This window comes from Scleropages formosus, chromosome 4, assembly GCF_900964775.1.
Source record: "Scleropages formosus chromosome 4, fSclFor1.1, whole genome shotgun sequence".
NCBI lineage: Eukaryota > Metazoa > Chordata > Actinopteri > Osteoglossiformes > Osteoglossidae > Scleropages > Scleropages formosus.
Genome location: NC_041809.1, coordinates 30,687,042 through 30,708,273, shown reverse-complemented (window position 1 = coordinate 30,708,273; position 21,232 = coordinate 30,687,042). Strand labels below are relative to the sequence as shown.

At 40.0% G+C, this 21,232-nt stretch overlaps 1 protein-coding gene across 3 annotated transcripts in view; it reads left to right on the top strand.

Moving 5' to 3' along the window:
- Positions 1-21,232, top strand: part of ammecr1 (AMMECR nuclear protein 1) — a 51,449-nt gene that overhangs the window by 14,541 nt on the left and 15,676 nt on the right. For all 3 annotated transcript variants that reach the window (XM_018752093.2, XM_018752094.2, XM_018752095.2), the window contains one exon: positions 11,791-11,901. In XM_018752093.2, coding sequence (XP_018607609.1) covers positions 11,791-11,901 — 111 coding nt within the window. The remainder of the gene's footprint in view (positions 1-11,790; positions 11,902-21,232) is intronic.

Sequence of the window (21,232 nt, the reverse complement as noted above, 5' to 3'; positions counted from 1 at the left end):
CAAATTTCACATTATGAAAACTATTACCTGACATCCCATCTGTTACTTAGTGTTGGTGCCAGCAGTTAAAATTTTCTTCTGCTTTGGGAAAATCCACCCTAAATATAAACACAAAGATCTAGGTAGTTACAGATAGTGCACAGGCACTTGATCACTTGTTCTGGTCAGGGTTGTGTCAGTCCAGGACCTCTCACTGGGCACGCGGCAAGGGACAGCATGGACTGTCCAATCTCGTGGACAGCATGCCAGTCCAATGCAGAGTAGCCACACACACACACACACAAAAAAAAAAACCAACAGGCAATTTAGTGTCTGCAATTCACCTGAAATGCATGTTTCTGGAGTGTGAGAGGAAAGTGGAACACCCACAGGAAGCTCATGCAGACAGAGGGAGAACATACAAACTCCATACAGAGGATTCAAACCTACACCCAGACAGACCAAGTACTGTGAAATTACAGCCCTATCTGCTGTGCCACCCTGTTGCTGGCACAAGCAATGTTTTTTACTTTAACAGTTTTCACTTCTTTCCATCATTACAATTGGATTTCAGTTTATATTTGCCATTTGCTAAGTGAAGTCATTTTAGCAAGTTCATCATTTGGAAGACCTGCTGATTATAATGGTGTGATCCATGACATGGGATTTTTTTTTTTTTTTTAAATGTTTGGGAAAATCGCTCACTTGATTATGCTATGCAACCTCAAGACTTGCTTAACTTTTCAACACAATAATAAAACCTTAAAAATGAACACTATAAATTGATTTCAGAACATTGCAAATGAAGATTCATTACTTCATTGCCTTTTTCATAACTTTGGAGAAGCCTTTCCTTCTTGCAGTGTCATGCAAAACCGTTCGTGGCTGTTAGTTCCAGACCTCCCATATTATGCTTGACTTGATATGGGAAAATCTGTTTTGCAGAAGCTGTAAGTCATGATGCATTGCCCTGGTTTTCACTGCTATTTATTTTCCCTGACAGATCTTTATCTTCATAAATGGAAATGCCTATCATAAGGGTAAATTGAGGAACAGGACTGACTGCTGCATTTCCCTTGCAAAGTGGATTATTTGACCATCAACCCCGCCTTCACCGGCAATATACTCAAGAAGTAAATAAGAAAATAAGGATAGTTACAATCCATTCTGCATCCATCAGAAAAGCTTAAAGGTTCAACTGTTCCTTTCTGAAAGATGCAAAATTGATGGATCAGAACATGGTACAAAAATCCCTGGTGAATCACTAAAGATTGTAAACAACTTTTTATGCTCTGCTGAAATAAAATACAGGATGATGGCTGGAGGGAGATATAGAGGGACAGCTGGTAGCACAGTGATTAAAGCTGCTGCCTACTTGTAGGTAGCTTTGTAAGTCGCTTTGGAGAAAAGCATAAGGTAAATGAATGAATTAAAATCTAAATGCTTTTTGCAGTTGAATTGAGCACAGAAGTAAAAATAAGGTGGTGCTATGTTTGTTGGCCTAAAGAGATGCAATTTGCATTTTCCTGTGCATCTGTAAAGTCTTATTGCCAAGCTTCTCTTTTGGTTGCTCTGACCCTGATGACTCCTTGAAGTCATAAATCTTGGTTTTGTTTCACACCCTAAGCCTTTGTACACAGTAGTTAATTGACAAAGTTTCTGTTGGAAGGTCTTTAAATACACGGTTGTCACGGGTAGTGCTAGCGCCTCTCAGTGCCTGGGCAGCACAACTGGACCTAGGCTTGGTCCGTGCTCAGTCTGCGTGGGATTTGGATGCTCTCTTCCTGTGTTCGAGTGAGTTTCCTCTTACAATCCAATGTCTGTACTGCGTATTTGTGTGTGTTGTGTAGCTCTACTGTATAAACTTCATTTTTGGTCGTTCGGTACAGTCACATGGTCAGTTGCTTTGACAAAAAGTGCCAGATGACTGAATAAATGTTAATATAAAATGTGGAAATGTTTGACCCACATTTCTCAGTATTTTGAGGCTCATTACTGGGGCATCACCTAAAAAGTTTTTGCTGAGAGATAAGTTGGCATTTTGCAACACGTTCCACTCTGTATGGGTGGGTTCTGGGACAGTGGTGAAAACTGGTTGATAAGAGACTCTTCATGTGCATGGCACCCTGATAGCTGGGAAATTGAAATCTCACAGAGTGAGATGGCTTTAGAGGAAGCGTCTGCTGGAGCACAACACCTTTCAACAGGCAGTGTGATGGAGGACCACGGCTGTTGACTTCACACTGACTGAAATCAGTCTGACCAAGGGAGTACTGATCTCATCTTGTGTATTTTGTTTGTATATTCTCTCTTGTCTGTTACTGCCTTACTTTATTCAGCAAATGCTGTTCTCCAAAGCGACTTCCATTGTATTCTAGGTAGTGTCATCAGCTCATACCTTATTCACCAAGGTGACTTACACCGCTAGATATGCTCCTTGCAACGGATCACTCATCCCTACATCAGTAGGACACACTATCACTCACACAGTAGGGATGAACCTGAACAGTTTTACTTAGTGATTGTCTCTCTGACTAACATGTCTTTGGACTGTGGGAGGAAATCCACATAGACTCATGGAGAACATGGAAACTCCACACAGACTGAGCGGGGATCGAACCCACATCCTCTCACACCATCCAGGCGCTGTGAGACAGCAGTGCTGCTTGCTGTGGCATCGTGCTGCCCGCCCGCCTGGTCTGGTGTGTCTGTGCTCTGTCTTCTCTCAGGCTGGATACTGATGTTTCTATCTTGAAGGGAAAGGGGGACGTTGCCATCGCTACTTCTAGCATCAAGCCTTATTCTTTGGATTGAGGGGATATACAGGAGTTTTCTGTTCACTGGATTGGTTCTGTGGTGTTTTTGCCTTAAGGATATTGGATGGGAGGTGGTCCAAGGATCTTTAGCAACCTGTCGTACCAAAATGCAAGTCCAGTCGCATTGGGTGCAGGAGATCTGTGTACTCCATCTGTGCCTAACTTCAGTCAGTTCTCTTGGCTCAGAAGAATGGACTTGCTGTGCTGATTTTAAACAAGTAACTGTGCACCGGATCTGTGCTTGTTTGCTTGTTTTGACCGCCATGTGTATGTTGAACTTTTTTTTTTTTTTTTTTTCTTACCGTTGTTGGCTGTTCATTCACATGGACACTTCATTAATCATCTTTTTTCAGGTTTTTGTGTAGGTGAACCAGTTTTTAACTACCTGTTTAAAGTATGTATCTGAGCGTTTGTATTTGAAGCAGGGATAAATTGCTCAGGCAAATCTAGTTTCAAAATGAGTGGCACATTTTCTATGAGACTACCAGTCCTTTGAGCCAAGAAGCAAAGTTTTGCTTTTGTTTGAATAAAGCAAGAAGTTAAATGTAAAAATACAGTTGGCCTTTTCGGGTTGTTAAAGGTCTCCAAATGGGGAAATAAGTCTGTAAAACTTCGATTGTTGTGTAGTTTAATATGTACCCACATCATTCCTGCACTTGCCAAAGTATTAGGAGTCCAAATGTGAATAATGTTGAACTTCTGCCCTACATTGCATCATTAGTTGAGCTGAATTTTGTGATTATGTACTTTTGTAACCAAAGTGGTGCAATTATGTAAAATTTTATTTGCCTATGCATCTATTTTGTCTATGGATTCTTTGTGAAGGCATTTCTGTAGTGTTTCAGAATGTTGTTGCTGTTGGGGTTTTTTTTTTTTTTTTTTTTTTTTTTTTTTTTTTTTAAAAACACAAAGGCAATGGCTTTCGTTGTGAGTAATATTATTATTATTATTATTATTATTATTATTATTATTATTATTGTGTGGCTAAAATTGGGGGATCTGGCACAGAGGCCAAGCAGATGATGCTGGTGGCCTACATCTTTTGAGCTGTGGGTTTGCATATGGGTTCTTTGCAGAGTTTACATGTTCTCCCCATGCGTTTCTCCCAATTCAGAGAAGTTTTTTTTTTTGGGAATTGGCTGCTTTAAATGGCTGTGTGTTTTGTGTCACTGAGTGTTTGTTGGTCCTTTGCAAGTTGCACCCTGCCTCATACCCTGTGCTTCCGGGATAGGCTCTGGATCACCACAAAACCCTTAATTAGGGTAGGCAGTTAGTGACAATGGACTAATGACTATATATTGGTAAAAACTAAGTAATGCAAGATTTACATCTTAAATGACTGAATGCAATCTTTAGATTAGTAGCATTGAAGCAGTGATTTTTAAAGGGATTGTTTGAAATTTTTTAAGGATGGTTAATGTCCAGTGTGCCAAATGGTTGTGTGTGCTGATGTGGGCGTGCAGCAAAATTAGGCATTTTGCCCCTTTCTGCTTAAATGCCTACATTTCAGAAATACCTCTGTCTTTTGATAGGGCTTCAATTTCTTTGGTCTTTCATGATTTTTAAAAATCATTAAATTGTAGATATGGCAGCCTTTTCCAAAAGATATTGCAGACATTGAATGCAGCTCTTTTTTTTTTTTTTTTTTTTCCTTATTTAAAAAAGCTAATTAAAGTGTCCTATTAGCTGGTCGTGTTAGGTTTCTCAGCTACGGGGAAAAAAACTACTTTTACTCTCCCATCATGGGCATCGCTGAATAGTTTAATGGCTGTGGATGTTGCCCCATAAACTCCTTTCTATTCTCACTTCTGACAAACAGTGGAGGTAAATAGAAGGGCTTTGGAATGAGTGAATATATTGTAGGCCTGTTTGATACCATGTAACGATGAAAGGTGGAGGTCCATTTCTGAGACTGAGTCACATGGGCTGGGCTCATGGCTTACCGCTCATAGGGATTTCTTGAATTAGCAGGCGATTTATAGATTACTACCCACTGGAAATGCTAGTCTGCCTGAGGTCTAAGCCAAAACTGCTCTAGCTTTCAGAATCCTGTTTTTTAATCAGGTTCACACACACAGTGTCCTGCTCAGGGAGCTTTTAAAAATCCTCGTCTGGGTGTTTTCAGCTGCAGTCTGTGTGCAGGTAATGAAAGGAGTGCAGGGGATTTATTTATTGTCAGTTGAGGTTCCAGGGCTGATCTTCTGTACGTCTGTGTAACGTGTATATAACCAGGCTTAGTCCAGTAAAACAAATAGCCAGCTGTGTAAATTGGTGAAATTGTTGCTTTGAACAGAACTATCATTTTTGGTAAGTGTTGGCTGAGCAGCACGATTGTGCAGGATTTTTTTTTTTTTTTAAATTAATAAAGCAAGCTGAAGTTCTGAAGTTGGCTTTTGGGTTTTACTCTGGCGCTTGTTTTCCTCAGCAGGGAGGGGATAACCCTTCTGAGAGGCAGTCCAGCGGTGCTTTGGTTTAATCTAATCTTCGGTCCATTTGATGTAACCACTCCGTCCATGTTTGAGGTCAGGAGAAGGTTCATGGTGGTGAAGCGGATGGGAGATCCAGGGCTGAATCAGTGCCCCCCTGTTCTACCTACCTATCTACCTAAATAACTTGACCCTTTCCTCAATTCACCCAGTTTTTTTTTTTTAAAAATCATATGGTAGTCAACAATGTCCTCTATTGCCACCACATGCCAAGTCTCCACTGTCAACCCTGATTCAACCAAGCTGTGTTGAGACATGTTTCAGAAATCACTTGTCGGTGACATTTTGCCTCTGATATTTTGATATCAAAGTTTGATTAATAACTCAGGGTTATATGTCAAGAACTTGTATGAACAAGCAGTTACATCCGTTTCTATCATACTGGGCTTGGTTTCTGTGAAATTGTGCCGTTTGGCAAATTCCTGCAAGGCACTCAAATTATTGTTGTTCCTTACAGAACACACAATCCTGTACAAGAACTCACCCAACATTTGTTTAAATACCAAAATAAAAGGTGTCTTTGTGGATGACAACACCACCGATGTATTTTATAATATTTGAACCAAAAGTTTTGTTGCTTATCTCTTTATATATAGTATATTTTCATTCATTAATAACCGCTTGTCCAGTACAGGGTCAAAGTGGTCTAGAGCAATGTTCTGTCTATAATCTTTGCACTTTTATATATGTACAGTGTTTGTTAACCATGTGCACATAGCAAAACATTCACGGCACATCTAGTCATCAAAAAAAACTGTAACAGTCATTTCAAATTGCTGGGTGGGTACCAGCTCCTGTGAGGCCAGTATATATTCTTACTGCCTTTGTCTTACTGTTCTTGCTTAGTTTCTTTTTTAGTCCTGTAATTTGTCATGGCGCACACATTTAAAAAACAATTAACAGGTAGTCCTCGACTTACTGAGACCAATATTTATGATGGCTGTCTCATCCACTTCATTATGTTGTTTTTCAGTGCTCATGTTTGGCCATAACGTCTAACAATGTCCACTTCATCCACTCTGCGATGACGCTGGCTGGCTGGGCGACCTCAGCGACCCAGATTTTATTGACTCTCTGTGTCTATAAGTGACTGCATTTTATTTACATGAACGTTGCATTATTTATAGAACTTTTTTCTGAAATGCATGAAATCTCCAAGATGCATAGTGTGAGACACCCATTGTGATTATTTGTGATAATTTGATCATGGATGTTTATAAAGAAATTATGTACTCAAGATCACTGTCTGTCATTCGCTCTTCAAAGCACATGGACACTGTGGCTTTAGAGGTGTTTTGTAGTTTTACTGACAAGTTTAAATTCCCTTTCCTGCTGCAGTACCCTTGATCAATGTATTTACCCTTAATTGCCCTAATAAAACTCATTGTTAGTAGCATAACAGTGTGAGTTGCCTTGCTGTAAAGCCTCTGAATGAGACGTAATATTAAATCTGCACTTTCAATTGTGATTTTACATTTACCTAATCAAGGATTGACGTTTAGTTTAAATTATCATTGTGATACAAAGTAAAAAGTATACGCAGTAGTTGGTTTTGTTATGGAATAAACATGCTGTCCATGTGTTTTGCAGTTTTGAGAAGCATAGTAAGAAATAAAGTGCCTGTTGTGTAAGTAAATTGCTGCATCACTGGTCAAAAATGTTGTACTGAATAATAAACCCATTGTATGAAGAAGGGTATATATTTTCATAAGGTGTTGTAAAGGTTTTTTTTTTTTTTTTTTGCTGTATGGGACCCTGTGCACGAAGGGCTGAGTCTTCTTATTTTTCAGTGGCTTTCATCAGTTATGTTCCAGGGGGTAATTGCACTTTTTGCTTTGAATTCTGAACATTTAGTTGTGGTGTTTGCTTTAACCTGGTACAGGGGATTACAGGTCTAACCTAAATAAGAGACCTTGTCAATTTATATGCAGAATCGGCAGGTAGAGTAGTGGTTACACTTGTTACCTTCTATTGAAGAAAGTGGGCTCAAGTCCCTCATTCCTGCTGCAGTACCCTTGATCAGGGAACGAATCCTGAATTTCTGCAGTATAAATTTTCTATCTGGAAACAGGTAAATTGATGTAAGTAGCTTAGTGTACAAATCCACCTCTTACGTCACCTCTGCTAAATAATTTTTTAATAATGAGTATTTTTTTGATTCCCCCAATGTTCCTTTTCATCAACAACTGACAGGAGGAATTTACTGTCCTCTCCTGAAAAACAGAAAAAGGAGGTTTAAGCTAGAGATACAAGAAGCTCCCAGGTACCTGGCAGTCTGCTTTTAGTGTCACCTGGCTGTCACTTTGGCTGACCTGATGAACAGACATCCAGTGTCTTGTGTTTGCTTGTGCCTCAGTTTTTTAATAGAATTTTTTTATTTGTTCAAAAGGAAGACATTTTTCTTTTGTTCTGAAACTGTCAGTAGTAGAGTTGGTCTCAAGGTTAAAGGTTTGGTATTTTACTTAGTGATGCTCTCTCTCCAGCTGTTATTCTCTGTTAATATTTCTAATTCCTGCCCTCCCCAGAGTGAACACTTTTTTTTTTTTTTTTTTTTTGGTCTTTCAGAGCATTTGCTTTGTTGCTCATATAAAAGGAAGCTGTTGAAATATTTTTTTTTTGAAAGCTGCAGAAAACTTTTGTTGTCAAAGTTCCTGAAACCCACCTTTTTGAGCATGCTTCAATTACCTGGAGTTTTTGTACATAGACTAGTAATTAAATTTGTGCTTACATTTAAGTAAGAGTTGTACAGATGAATGTGTTTGTTCTATGAACATGTGTCTTTTTGAACCCATTTCACTTGTTAAATGTACTTTTGTGCTTTCAGAACCATAAGTTCCTTTGGAGAAAAGCATCTGCAAATTGAATAAACTTAGTTGTAAAATTCGGATTGCTGTAAAATGTCATTGCTGAAGTTAAAATTCAACACTGAGCAGGGGGTTTGTTGAAGTCTTTGAGTGTTGTGGAGAGGAGCTGGAAAGACCTGTGCTGTTTCAGAGCATGCAGAAAGCTGGAGGTTCGAATTTCCAACTGCATTGGTGGGCTTCTGAAAAACGGGTTCTTCATGACTTTACACAACTGACTGAATCCTTTTTATCTTTTCTTCTTTTTCTATTTCTCTTTCTTGTCTGATAGATCTACTTTGTTTTTGCCCTTCACAGAGGGGAAAAGGTGGGTGGGTGGGTGTGTGCACACATGCATCATCTACCAAAGCAGAGATATGGATGTGAGAAACCTGTCAGTCGGGGTTAATGTCACACCCAAACCTTGATGAATCTGAGAACTTCTACATCAAAACACACACTTTTGTGTCTGACGTACTTCTCATCAACCTAGAAAAGGTGCTGTTTTGTCTTCCTCTGCAATGCTTTTTTTAAAATATTAAATGAATATTGCATTGTGTGTGTCTCCTGGTTTGTCTGCATGTGATGCAGTGAAATCATGTTTTCGACATTTGTTGCATTAGAGAAATTTGAGTACAACTTTTAGAAATTTTATTATATATAAAAGCTACAAAACCTGTGTCTTGACATGCTTATGGGAGAATGAATAAAATTGTCTTCATATCAAGAATTGCACAACCACAAAGGAGCTAGTGTGTCTTGAGTTCCCCCCCCTCCTTTTCACTAAATGCCCCTGGAGTGTAGTAAACATGAAGGAGAGAAGTTATGAGTTGCATGTTGGAATCCCCTGTGAAAGATTTATATTTCAGAGGAAAGCTTTCTTTTTTTCTCTTTCGATATTATGGAGTTTGCATCATACAGTCCTTGGTATTGCAGCGCCTCCACCCGAAATATGCAAGAGTCAATGGAGTGCTCGAGATGAATGATGTCCGAAGGAGTTACTCGGTTACATGTAGACATAATCATGTATGTGAGCCTCATGTTTTTTTAGAGGTAATGTTTGAAGCTCACAGTGTGTGATATACATCCCCCTTCGAGTTTTTTGTTGCCTTGAAACATGACTTCATGAATGACACAATGGTCTACAGTTAGATTCTTCTGAAGGCCTCAGAATCCATTGTGTCAGTTCCTCCATATGAAAAATGTCTACGTATGCATTTTGTCAACGCTGTCTCGTCAACGTTCATGACCCCAGCCTGGCCATCTCATGAGTATGCACTTTTCCATGAGTTTTTTTAAACTGTTTGATGAAGCAGTCTGGGTTCCTTGGCTTTTGTTTTCATAAGCAGTATAGTTGCATTGTTGACAGCTCTTTATAAAAGGATTTCTTCTTCTTTGTCTTTTATGAATGCTGGTGTAATATATCCCAAACTGTTTTTTTTTTTTTTTTTTTTCCTTTCTCCATCTTTTGCATGAGTTTCTCACCAACAGATTTAAAGCCATTAATCCTAAAAAAGGGTGCCACAGTTCTCTGGCCAAAGTCTGTCTCTTTAACTGGTGTTGAGATTTGACCCGTGAAGGTATATCCTACTTCTGGTGTGCCTTGGCTGCAGCTCCAGTGTTCCACTCCCCCCTTTCATGGAATATGCTCATATGAAATATTAAACAGATATGCCATATTAACCTTATAATTATACATGTTTGTGTTCTAAATAGGATAGTGCTGCATTTTGTCTGACAAGATGCTGAACCGGGTTGGAGAATGGTGTTTGCATTTAAAGAACATCAAAATAAGGCTTTTCTGATGATGTGTACAGAGCTATTAATTACAGTTAATTTTTACGGGATCCTCCATTCCTTATTAAACTTATACAGGTAGTGCTGAGCTTCCAACACATACAACTTACTGTGGCTCAGGCTTGAGACACCTATCGCATTAACCTTACAATACTATAAGAAATTAAAGTAACATTAATAGCACAGCTTGAAAACAGTACTCTATATTCTAAATTTTTGTCCTGTTAATGTGAATGGTTTTTTTTTTTTTTTTTTAAAACTAATGTGAAATTGATTTTTTGAAAAAAAAACATCTCAAAGGAACTAGAGGCTTTCCTTTTTGAAGAATGGTACAATATCCCACTACACACAATTTAGGATTTCTGTAACAGGATTCCGAGAAGGACTGAAGCTATTACGAAGGCAAAGGGTGGCCCTACTCCTTATTAGGTCCGGGATATTAATATAATGTTAGGTGCACCCCACATGTGTTGATTGAACAGATTTTTGTGTTGCATTTTTTAGCCTGTTTGAATTGTAAATAAATAGTAGTGATTTTCTTTGATTGAAAATGCAACAAAAATGTAAGAATTTAAACTTGCCATCCAGTAGTCAATTTTGTAGTCCTAATATATTTTTCAAAGATGGCCATGAGTGTTTCTTTATCAGCACATTTCACTAAAAGTCAATCTCTATGATTTAGCATTAGCTCTGTAGGACCGGTCCATTGGAGCAGGAGGGATATATTATTGTGTGATTGCATAATGGAAGTTATGGTAGTTGCATTCAGGAAATTGGTTTGTAAATGTTTATTAAATGTACATGCACAAATTTGAAAATATGGATCCCATGAGCTGAGGAGAAGTAAGGTCATTCTGCTCTGATGTGCAGAGCAGTAATTCCATTGACCAAATGCTCACAGGGGTGATTAATGTCAACTCCTGATATTTCTGCTGGCTGAGACCTTAAAGCAGTGAGTACCGAGCAGGCCGGGCTGGTCGTCTTGGTAACCATGAGTCACTAAGGCCCATTCCAGGCCATGTGGCGATAAGGGCATGCTGCTTGTAATATAGATAGACAGATCTTGGTGATGCACACAGTTTTTCTGTGTGGCCTGAAAGCACTATAGGTGTCTGTTCACATTTTTGTGCACATAACCATGTGGTGTTCCATAGGATTAAGATTTTTCCCCCTTCTCTTAAAAAAAAAAAAAAAAAGTTATGACTTTTTTGGTCACATACTGTATACTGTGAAAGTCTCTTGCGAAGGCTTGGTCTCTGGACATTTACCCAGACTCCTGACAGTGTAGTCTGCCTTACTTCTCTATTTTTAATATATTTTTTTTTAAAGGTTGCACACATAAAAGTAAAAACATTATGGAATGTCTTATAACCACTCTGGGTTTTGAACAGCTAATGCCATTAATATAAACTTTAGTTCTTTTGGTTGGGAAAATTGGCCCTGAATGCCTCTGAAACATGCATGAATCAGGGTCATTATTGTTAGGTGTATTTTTCACTCTGAATTATGACAATATGGTGACTAATGGTCAAACATTACCCAGCCCTATGTGATCCCGTTGTCCAGTTTCTTTCCTCTGACTGATCTGCATCTCTGACTGGAGGTCAACTATAGTTTTCCTAACCATAAACTTGGTCACTTATTGTCTGTTATTACATTTAAGCTTACATTTTGATGCTGTTATGAGTTACTCAAGCAGAACACAGATCCAGCTGGTATTAGCGTTGGGGGAAAAAAATAATTTTTATTAAAATATTTGGTATTTCAAGGTGGTGAGGTTTGTAGTTTTTAAATATAGAATTGTTTTTGATGTTTTTTGTAATGTTTGTGCTTTGAATTGTATCTTGACTTCTTTTTTGTTGTTGTTTCCAGCCCGCTGTTCGTCACTTGGAAAACAGGGCGGGACAAGCGGTTGAGGGGCTGTATAGGTACATTTTCTGCCATGAACCTGCACTCAGGCCTCAGGGAGTACACCCTCACCAGGTGAGCCCCCTGTTTCATCGCCTCCTAACAGTCACGTTCTCACTCGTGCTCTGCTCCTTGCTTGCCTCTGCAAATTGCCGTGGGTGGTGCACCACCATGTCATGTTAATTGGTTGGGTGTTCATCATTTCTAAACCTTGCTGAAATTCTGCATTATAAATTTTGTGTCTGCCAAAATGTTAGTGAAAGTCTGGCTTGTCACTTGGTTATCCCTTTATAGTAAAAGTAAAATTTTCTTCTCTATTGTCTCTGATTGTTGGTCTGTTATTGAGTGTGTCTGTAAAAGTACTTTTCAAAAAAAAATCTTGTCAAGATCGTCATCATTGCTTTGTATTTTTCCTGTATTTCGCTAATTTTGCGGAATACTTTAGGCCCGTTTTATTTTTTCCAAATATGTAGGCTCTGGTTCCCCGTGACCCCGTATGGGACAAGCGGTTCAGAAAGTGTGTGTGTGTGTGTGTGTGTGTGTGTGTGTGTGTGTGTGTGTGTGGATAACCCAGGCACCACTTAAACGGGCAGATGTTTTTGCATGCCATTAGCTGTTGCTGTCATGAAACTGGTCAATTTCAGTGTGAAATCAAAAAGAATGTCCTGCATGTCCTTTTGTGAAAGGCCAGACAAAACGGACCTTTACTCTGCGCCCGACTAGGCCATAAAATATTCCTGCGTTTGAGGACAAACCTCACTGGCATGAGCTGACAATTCTCACTGAACGGAACATGCGCTACCAAGGTGACCGATAGCTAGTATTTCCCCCAATTACTGGGTAAGTTGTACCGCTTTGCATCCTGGCCAAAATCATTGATTTTTTTTTTTTTTTTTTTTTTTGCTGTCTCAATTTGGCCTGGGTTTACTCATTTTACATTTATTCACACTTTTCTCCAAAGCGACGTACATCTCAAAGAAAATATGTGTACACTACATTAGCAGGAAGAGACTTGGATGCAGATGCGTAATCCTTAAGTACGGTTGGTTTCTTTCCACCATATCAACCAATGTTCAGCGCATGAGTAGCTGCATAAGACTTTATCAGAATATCCATGATTCCTGATCACCTTCCTAGTAACGTTTTTGGAGATGCATATAAACATTTGTTACAGAAGTAGCTGCATAAAGCTTTATCTGGGCATGATCTTAAAGTTATAGTGCATGAACACTTACACCTTAAATGAACTTTAAAGATCATGGGTGAAGTCAATCTAGAAAAGGTGAGTTTGAAGACCCTTCTTAAATCTGGACAGAGAATCAGTAGTTCTGAGTGAGATGGTAAGGTCCACAACTGAACCAGAATCGACAACCTCCATGCTTTACCTTTCATGCGTGGAACCACCAAGCGGGCAGATGTACAAGAGTGTAGCAGTCTGGTTGGGGTGTAGCGAATGATCAAGTCTTGTAGATAGCTGAGAGCAGTTCTGTTGATGCATTTGTAGGCCATAACTAGGGTCTTAAATTTCATCTGGGCAGCTATAGGAAGCCAATGGAAAGAAATGAGTAGAGGAGATGCATGGGAACCCTTTGACAAGTCAAACATAAGTCAGGCAGCAGCGTTCTATTTCAACTGTAGAAGTTTGACAGTAACAGGGAGGCCAGACAGGAGAGAGTTGCACTAGTCCCAAGTGGGATATCATTATGGCCTGGACAAGTAGTTGTGCAGAGTCTGTTACGAGGGTTTTGAAGGGTAGTGGATTAGGGTTCGGAAGCTGGGGTTTTACCTCCTTGGATTCATATGTCACTGGACTCAACCAAAGCTCCTCTGTGGGAAAACAAATCCCCACCCATCGCTATGGTTAGAATACTGCCAAATGCCTATCAAAATGCAACAAAGTGTAGTTGAAGGCATTTGGGGAGTTTTATTTTCTCTTTTAATAACTTTTCCGAAGCCAGATGCATTTTCCCCAGGAGAGTGATATTTTTGGTGTCAGTGTAGTTGACCAACCTCTATTTCTCAGACTGTGGAGACTATACTGATGGTTAGATGGTCAACAGCACCACCTAAGAAGGTGTTATTGGCTGTGATAACTGAAGAGTCCCTCTTTCAATGGTCAGCCTTGAAGGCATTGTTGGAAGGACAGGGGACATCAGTTCTTCATACCACTTTGCACCGGCAATAATCAGGACATGAAGATGGCCGAATAGTAACACACAAGATGAAAATCAGCCAAATGCAAATGTTACAACCTGCAGGCTGCCTTCAATGTCAGAGTCCTAGGAAGCTTTGTGGCTGTGTGGCTGAACACAGCTTAATATTGCTGAGGCAAAGTCGGCACGAGGAGCGTGCATGTCCATGACGTGGGCTTCTGGGTGCTTTGAGGGGAGATGATAATGTGCCATGTCTTTGTGGAGAGGTTTAAATGGGAGCCCAGTTGAAAGTATACCCAGACTTGGCGTGCAGGTCCTGTCTGACTCTTCAGACAGGCATTCATAAGAGGAATTAGTATGCAATTATACTTTGTTTGTGACACTGCCATTTCTAGCACTGTATTGTTACAGTGGGGCGGTCAGCGTATGGTTGAAAGCTACAAATTGTGGTTATCCATGTGCATTTCAATATACCTCCTTAACGATGCATGGTGTGTTGAAGGTATGGTTAGGCTTCTTTAGTTTTATTAAAAATTAGTTTTTAAAACTCACATTACTTGAAACAATTCCAGATTCTGATCCCAACGTGGTTTATGGCCACATACTGGAAACTTGTTGTTCCCCAAGGAAGACAGTTGTGGCCATAAACTTTTAAACTTTTTTGGCTTAAAAAAAAAAAAACAACCTTGTGTAACAGTGAAAGAGTAACTCTGGAGCAGATCTTCATGGAATTACTACAGACTGTGCTTAAACTAACAAAGTTTGCTGTTCGTAGCCTTAGCAACAAGTAAAGCTAAGAAAGCACTGGAAATGCCCTCCTCCAACTGTCACCGGAGAGAATTTGTTCATATTTTGGAGAGTCAGACGGTTCATATTTTAAGGAGCACCATGGAGACATGTCAAACCACTGTTAAAAATGTGCCTGAGATGGAGGGGCCAGGAGAAAGTGGGACGGGAAAGCAATGACATTAATGTTCCCCTCTATCTCGAAATAAGGAATGTCCACAGTTTGTCCACCATATGGTTATCAAGTCTCTGTCGTTGTATCTGTTGTTGTGGTCGTTTGCTGCAACGCCTGATAAGTTTGCGTTTTTTTTTTTTTTTTTGGGAATTGTGTGTTTGTGCCGTCTTGTTTTAGAGAAGTTCAGCGGGGGTCACTGAAAGAAACGGACCAGGCTGTTTCTCGAAGGATAATCAACAACCCAGGTGGATAGAAAGTGAGCGGGAGAGGATCCGAGGTGCAGCTCTCCAGCGCTGTCACTCCCCAGCGCTGTTTCCTATTGGCTCTCCACTCCTGCTCTCTTCCTATTGGCTGAAGTTGTTGCTAGGATAGGTTCACGCAGCGGGACTTTTACCAGGCACATTGTGTACTTAAAAAGTGACAGTGACATGCTCAACTCATGTTATGTTGTTAACTACAGTATTGTTTAAAAACCATTTATGGCTCTGGCACAAATTTGAGTATTTTCCTCAATTACTTTTGAACACCACTTCAGAACAGTATTGGTGGTTCAAATATTGGCTCATTCTTCTTACACAGTTCCCCTCCCTGTCCCCCGGTATTCTGTTTTATTATTCTGGTGCTTGGTATCAATCAGCCTTCGTCATCTTTTCCTTTGGTCATTTGTTCAGACATATGGCTTATGCAGGTTAAAAGAGTTTATGCAGTTTAATGGACCTGAAGGGCCTTCTCAGGTGTTTCGAAACCCTGCTTTGAACCTCTTATATGTTCTTGCCAGTAAAGCAAAGAAACCCTGTGTCTAAAAGGGTTCACCCGTTCAAACTTAGCAGATCCTCTCAGTAATCACTAATTTCATTAGTGAGGGTTGGTTAATTCTGTGAGAGGGATCTGCCATCTGGTGTTTGAAGTGAAAAGATATAGATACACATTCCGTTTAAAACATGTCTCACATCCATGCTTGTTGAGTGAATTTTTCCCCCCATGTGAACTGCAGGTTTGTATATGGTTGTTGTGTAACCACAGGGGGAACATTGGCTATGTTCATTGACTATCACTTATCAGCCATTTAGTTTTATTTCCATACTGTCAGGGAGAAGCTTGTGTAAAAGTGTCTAAAGTTAATGTACTGTGATTGTGGAATGAGTCCAGTTGTACCATTTACTGAATGTCAAGGTTCTTGATGCTTGACTTTTCAGCATTTTCAAAAAAACTTTTCTTAAATGTGTTCCCCCCCCCCCCCCCCCCCTCCCTTTTTAAAGCAGGCTTTATAAGCCTATAGAAAATTCAGGCAGTACTTTATTCTCAAATATTCTCATTTCCTTCCAGTGCAGTCTTCATTGTCAGAGAGATTCCTGAGTGTAATCAGGATGATGATCGTGGGGGAGGGTGAAGGCTCAGCTTCCAAGGCTCGCAGGCTAGATGGCTGGAGAAGTGCCTCTGTTTTCACAAAGCAAATATTTCTTCTCTTACTTTGAGATAAGAGACTGGGGCTGGGGAATTTAGTGTCGCCATCAGAGTTGCTCGGGAATTGTGGTCTGAGGTCAGATTGGTAACAGAATGAGACAGGAATCTTTCCGTCTATTTTTGGATAGCGTCTTGAGATGTACGTCGCTTTGGAGAAAAGCGTCTGCTAAATGAATGAATGTAAATGTATCTGTAAAACAAAAAATGCAGGGAACAAGGTCTTGACTTCATTTTTCTAAAGTATGTTTCCTTTTTTAAACTTACGTACTTCTGCCTGAGAACTATTTATAGTAGAAAACACCTGTGTTGTCTGATGTAGAGCGTAAGAAGACTTCAATCGTATTGGTTTTGTAATGTTTCAGATTTTTTTGACTGGAATGATTTTAGGGCTGTGTTATATTGTTGGTGTGGTACTAGAAAACGGCAAGTGACTCAATGCGGTGAACTGCTGAGTGTTTACAAAAATTGGAACGTTTGGAAGCCCCTCTCCTACTTTACTCATTTGTGCAGATTCATGCCCAGCAGAAGGCACTAAACATTTCCATTTATTCATTTAGCTGACACATTTGTACTGGAGCAAATAACGGTAAGTACTTTGCTCAAGGATATGACAGAAGGTAGTGGGAGTCCAAAGGCAGCACTTCTAACTGCTACAACACTTGTTCCTCCCCAGTAACCCTGATAAGGTTGTTCATTGGTGGAGGGAAGGATGAGGCAGTTTAAGATGGCGAAACCAAACTACACCGATCCAGGATTACCATCAGTATCTCCCAGAAATGGGGCTTGACTTGAAGTCTGACTCTCCATCAGCTCCCTCATTGCAGGGTGTTGTGAAACGGCCACAACGTGTGCAAGTGGAGAAGTGAAGTGGGATCCAGTAGAGCTTTAATCAGCTTAATTGCTTCTAAAGGGAGAAGATGTGGGAAAGACAAGCCAGCAAAAGGAGGAGAAAATCCAATTAAAGGTTGCATTATCACCTCTCCAGTTGCTAAGGAGTGTGTGTGTGTCAGCCTGAAAACTCTTTGTTTCTCCAAAATATTTCTTTGCTCAGCAGAATCGTTCTGCTTTAGCCGGGCTGTTTCATTTCCAGCTTGACTGACCGACTGCTGCGTAAACTGGAACACCTGAGAAGAACGGCAAGGTTACGCTCCTCAGAAAGTGAATTCAGATGATACTTACCGTTCAGGGAACACCTCTGTTTTTTCCAGTGGCATTTTTTTATGCAGCTCTATTAATCATTTAAGGATTTTTTTAATGGTTGCAGACTGTTGGGTGTAGCATACAAGTAAAAACACCTTTTATTATGCTACTAAAAATGCACTTATACATTACCAGTCTGTATTACTGAAAACAAAAATGAAATATGGTGTCTGATAATGTACTTGGTTACAGGTGTATATTACTTGAGCAGCAGGAGCATAGTAGTTGGTGCCATTGGCTTGTCATTGATGGTTTGTTGGGGTTGTAGTTTTTCATTCCTACTGCCAGCAACTGTTTTTCTGTCAGTTACAGTGGTGTAAGCCTACCGTAATTAAACAGATCTGTCATTATTCTACAGGATGCTAATGTAATTGGTAGAGCTAGTTAGTCATACTGTCCTAGATGAATAGTACATGTACTAATTTAAACAGAAGTTTTAAGTTCTCTGCTGTAACGTGCCATTTTTTATACTCCACTTTGAGACAAGATATTTTATTGGCAGAAGTCAAATAATCATTTCATTTCCCTGGTTATATGAGAAGTACAAGGTGGTTGTGTGTTCGCTGGCTGCAAAGTAAAATATAGAATTAATCTGGGAAAACAAGGTACAGTCCTGGCTGCCCTTTGTCAGGTTCTCAGTGACCTCTGTGAGGCCTGAAAGCTCCGAACTGTCTGTGCCCTGTCAGAAACTGAAACTGAGACTACATCTAGTCACCTGGCATTGGCGAATGGGCAATATGAGCCTAGATTTTAGAGAAGTTGAGTGGAGTCTAAATCTGGGTGAGTGACAGAGAACGGTAGGTCCACAGAGTCTGTCATTCAGCCGCTGCCTTCTTGCTGCAATCTGTTAGGCTCCTTTCTTCCATTGTGACCTACATGTGCTTTATTGTCTGTTGTTGTTTCCCTTTTTCACAACTGGTTCTATGAAATGGGTATGTCAAGACCCGGTGTGTAGCCCTCGGTGTTCTTTAAACAAAAGCCATAAATGGGAGTCTTATTAGTGGTCTTGCTGGCTCCTGTTGTTTGGAAACACCTCTTTGACCAATGAGGAGTTGATGATTGCCCTGCTGAGGGTTGTCTCGGTCTCTAATTGTTCTTGATTTGGTGTCCAGCCTGTCATTGAAACATAAGGATTACAGACATGTGTCAGTTAATGACGGGGATGCGTTCTGAGAAATGCGTCGTTGGCTGATTTCGTTGTTGTGCGAACATCATAGAGTGTACTTAAACAAACCTAGGTAGTACAGCCTTGATGCAGTCAAGACGCGCGGTAAACACAAGATTTTTGATGATGCTGCTGGCCTGCTGCCTATATTTTCTATGAAATGTACGTCACTTTGGCGAAAAGCGTCTGCTAAATGAATAAATGTAAATGTAACACAGCATACTGTTTTACAGTAAACTTTTAAATAGAAAGTACACTCTAACGATAAAGTACAGTATAGTAAATACACAAACAGTAGCACGGGTTTATCATTATCAAGTAATTGTATGTGCCATACTTTTATATGATTGGCAGCACAATAGGTTTACACCAGCTCCACCACGAACACGTGAGTAACGTTACCCTACGACGTTGCTAGTTGATAATTTTTCAGCTCCATTATAATCTTATGGGACCACCGTCGTATATGCGGTGAGTCATTAAATGGAACGTCGTTAAGTGGCGCATGACTGTATATTGTTAATGCCCCCCCTTCCATCCGTTTCATCAACCTAATCTGATGGGGGCAGCTAAACACATAAATTAGTGGTATTATTTCTTATTGGAAAAAGTGTGTTCATAGACCCATGAAGTTATTTACCAAAATGAAGCACAAAAAAGGCAAAGCAAGAAATAGTTATCACATCGTATTTTATCATATTTGAGGGAATAGTTGTTGCACAGTACGTGCTCACTTATTTGCATTTTAACACAGTACAGCTAATGTACAGTACATTTTCACTTCTCTACCGAATCTGACAAAAAAAGATGCACAAATCGGCAGAAATCTAAATAGTGAGTGGGACACATGAGCAAAAATACACATATTTCCATAATATATGAAATTCTGATATGTGGGACTTTTGGAGTGGAGCGTGTTTGTTTCTTCATCTTGTTTGTTTTGAGATTGTGTTTTACCGAGTTCATCAGCCGTGTAATTTTCTGCAGATCAGACTAAGCTTTTAGGGGATAGGATAGTGCATTTACTCACCTTAATGAGAAGATGTTTCTCCTCATGCAGAGAAATAATTATACATGCATTGCCAAAAACAAAATATTTTTAGAAAGTGAACAATCTGCACATTACAGAAGTTTTTCTATTTCACTTCAGGCAGCTGTAGTGGGTGGTGGTGGTGGCGACGGCCATATTTAAAGACTTTCCAGCTGTCATTTCATCATGGCATGATCATCCCCAAATTCCTTGAGGGTTGTGTCTACACAGGTGTTATTTTCAACCCAGTACTCCTGTCTCCAAAAAGGAAGAAAAGAACACATTAATTAGGAGCTGATTTTGGCAAAACCACTACATACAAATTGTATTCCAAGATGTGAATTTTGAAGCTCTAATTGTGACAGTTAAAAATAAACACTTTAGTTCTCATTCAGCATGCACATGGTACGGCAGGGAATGGCTGTGTGTATGAGAACTGATGGAAATGTTCAGAAGAGGAAAGCATTCGATATAGTCCCCACAGTCAGAGTGGAAGGCGGATGACAGTGAGTCACCACCACCTTTAACATTCTGCCGTCACAAGGCACTACAGCCCGAGTCTGTTGTCTCAGCCTGGATGCTGGGGTTCAGGCCACTGTAGTTTTTCAGGTACAGGGGTTTCATGCTCTTAGCGGTTCGAGCCACAGACAGCTTCCCAGACAGGTGCCTGTTTTTTCTATGCCATGTGGCTGACAGAAATGAGAGCTCAGATTGTGTTATTTATTGCACCAGGCCATAAGTTTAATTCTTGGCATAAGATCGTAACCAGTGTTGCGGTACCAACTTTGATTAATTGAACAGTAAGTATAGGCTGCACACTGTTTTGAACCCCCTCTCAATTCTGCAACAGCAAAAAGGCAGGATTCCCATCCAGTTTGTGGTGCCAGTCAGCTCACCAGAGTTGTTCATGGATAGTGGTTATATCTGCCTCTTGTTGTTCTTCTACCAGATGCTGTGGATTTCCCAGATGCATAGCAAGTTGTGCAGTGATTAGGATTCCTGTGAGGTTCCGACTCAGCTGGAGCGTAGAAGTAAATAGACTTCAGCATACAGTCCTGTGTAAGGACTGATAAATTTGAGGACCCACTGGTCCAGTGTCACACCAGTAATGTTACTGTAAAGGAGGCGTGGACAAAAGAGGATGACCCCATGGGGGACCACAAACATGCGAAGATACTCAGTGGGAAAACACTGTATATTGTTGATTGCATGCACTGGGTCCACATGTCAGAAATGATTATGAATTTTCAAGATACAAGTTTATTTTAAATTGTGTTTTTTCCTCACTTGTCTTGTTTCACAAATTAGCTTGTTGTGGAGCAAACGTGACCTGCATTTCTGCACCTAGCTGTTAGGTGGTGGTGAAAGGCACTCAGGCAGAGTAGGAATTTGGGACTTTCAGCTTGTTCATGCCATGTTCGTGGCTTGTTTTT